Source organism: Pteropus vampyrus, unplaced genomic scaffold (genome assembly GCF_000151845.1).
Source record: "Pteropus vampyrus isolate Shadow unplaced genomic scaffold, Pvam_2.0 Scaffold126, whole genome shotgun sequence".
Taxonomy (NCBI): Eukaryota; Metazoa; Chordata; class Mammalia; order Chiroptera; family Pteropodidae; genus Pteropus; species Pteropus vampyrus.
In genome coordinates, this window is record NW_011888907.1 from 4,835,681 (window position 1) to 4,836,435 (window position 755).

Consider the following 755-nt stretch of genomic DNA (forward strand, 5'->3'; position numbering starts at 1 on the left):
CGCTGTCCGCTTCGGGGGGCTCGGCCTTTACCAGGCGGCCTGGCGGCGTCAGCAGGAAGCGGCCGTGCAGCGAAGGCCCCGGCTGCACGTCCAGCTCGGGCCGCAGCAGCTCGGACACCAGGCTGCCCGCGGGGGCGCCGTAGGCCGGAGGGGCGCCGGGCTCGGGGTAGTAGAACGCAGGCGGTGGGGGTGGCGGCGGTGGCTCCGGGGCGGCCTCAGCGCCCAGGCCGTCTAGCCCCATGGACAGGATGAAGTCCAGTACACTGTTGAGGTCGTCGTCGGTGCCGCCTGACTCGGGCTCTGTGCGCGGCCAGCGCTGTGGGTGACAGGGCGATGGGGCACGGACGTGAGCGCGCGGCGGGGCCTGGGGACCGCCGCCCGCTGCCTGCGTTCTACTACCCTGAGCCCGTCGTTCCCGCCGCCTACGTTCTACTACCCTAAGCCCACCGTCCCCGCCGCCTGCGTTCTCCTACCCCGCAGCCCACGTTCTACTACCCTGAGCCGGCCGCCCCCGCTGTCCCTGCCGCCCTCACCTCCTGCAGGCCGCGCTCGCGACACGGGCTGGCGAAAGTGGAAAAGGACGGCAGGATGGGCTCGCTCAGCGCCATGGCCGGGACCCGGGGCCGACGCGGTTTCGGACACCGGTGAACGGCTGTATGGGCGCGGGCGGGGACGGCTCTGCGGGCAGCGGCTGGGCCCGCCCAAGCCTTATAGACGCGGCGCGCGCGGGGGCCGGGCCAAGGCGGCGGCGGCGG

At 74.3% G+C, this 755-nt stretch overlaps 1 protein-coding gene across 1 annotated transcript in view; it reads right to left on the minus strand.

Moving 5' to 3' along the window:
* KLF2 (Kruppel like factor 2) overlaps positions 1-722 on the minus strand; it is a 2,151-nt gene extending 1,429 nt beyond the window's left edge. Inside the window, exons 1-2 of the mRNA XM_011366925.2 lie at positions 534-722; positions 2-316 (exon numbers count right to left, since the gene is read on the minus strand). Coding sequence (XP_011365227.1) covers positions 2-316; positions 534-608 — 390 coding nt within the window. The 5' untranslated portion in view covers positions 609-722. The remainder of the gene's footprint in view (position 1; positions 317-533) is intronic.
* Positions 723-755: the final 33 nt, after the last annotated feature.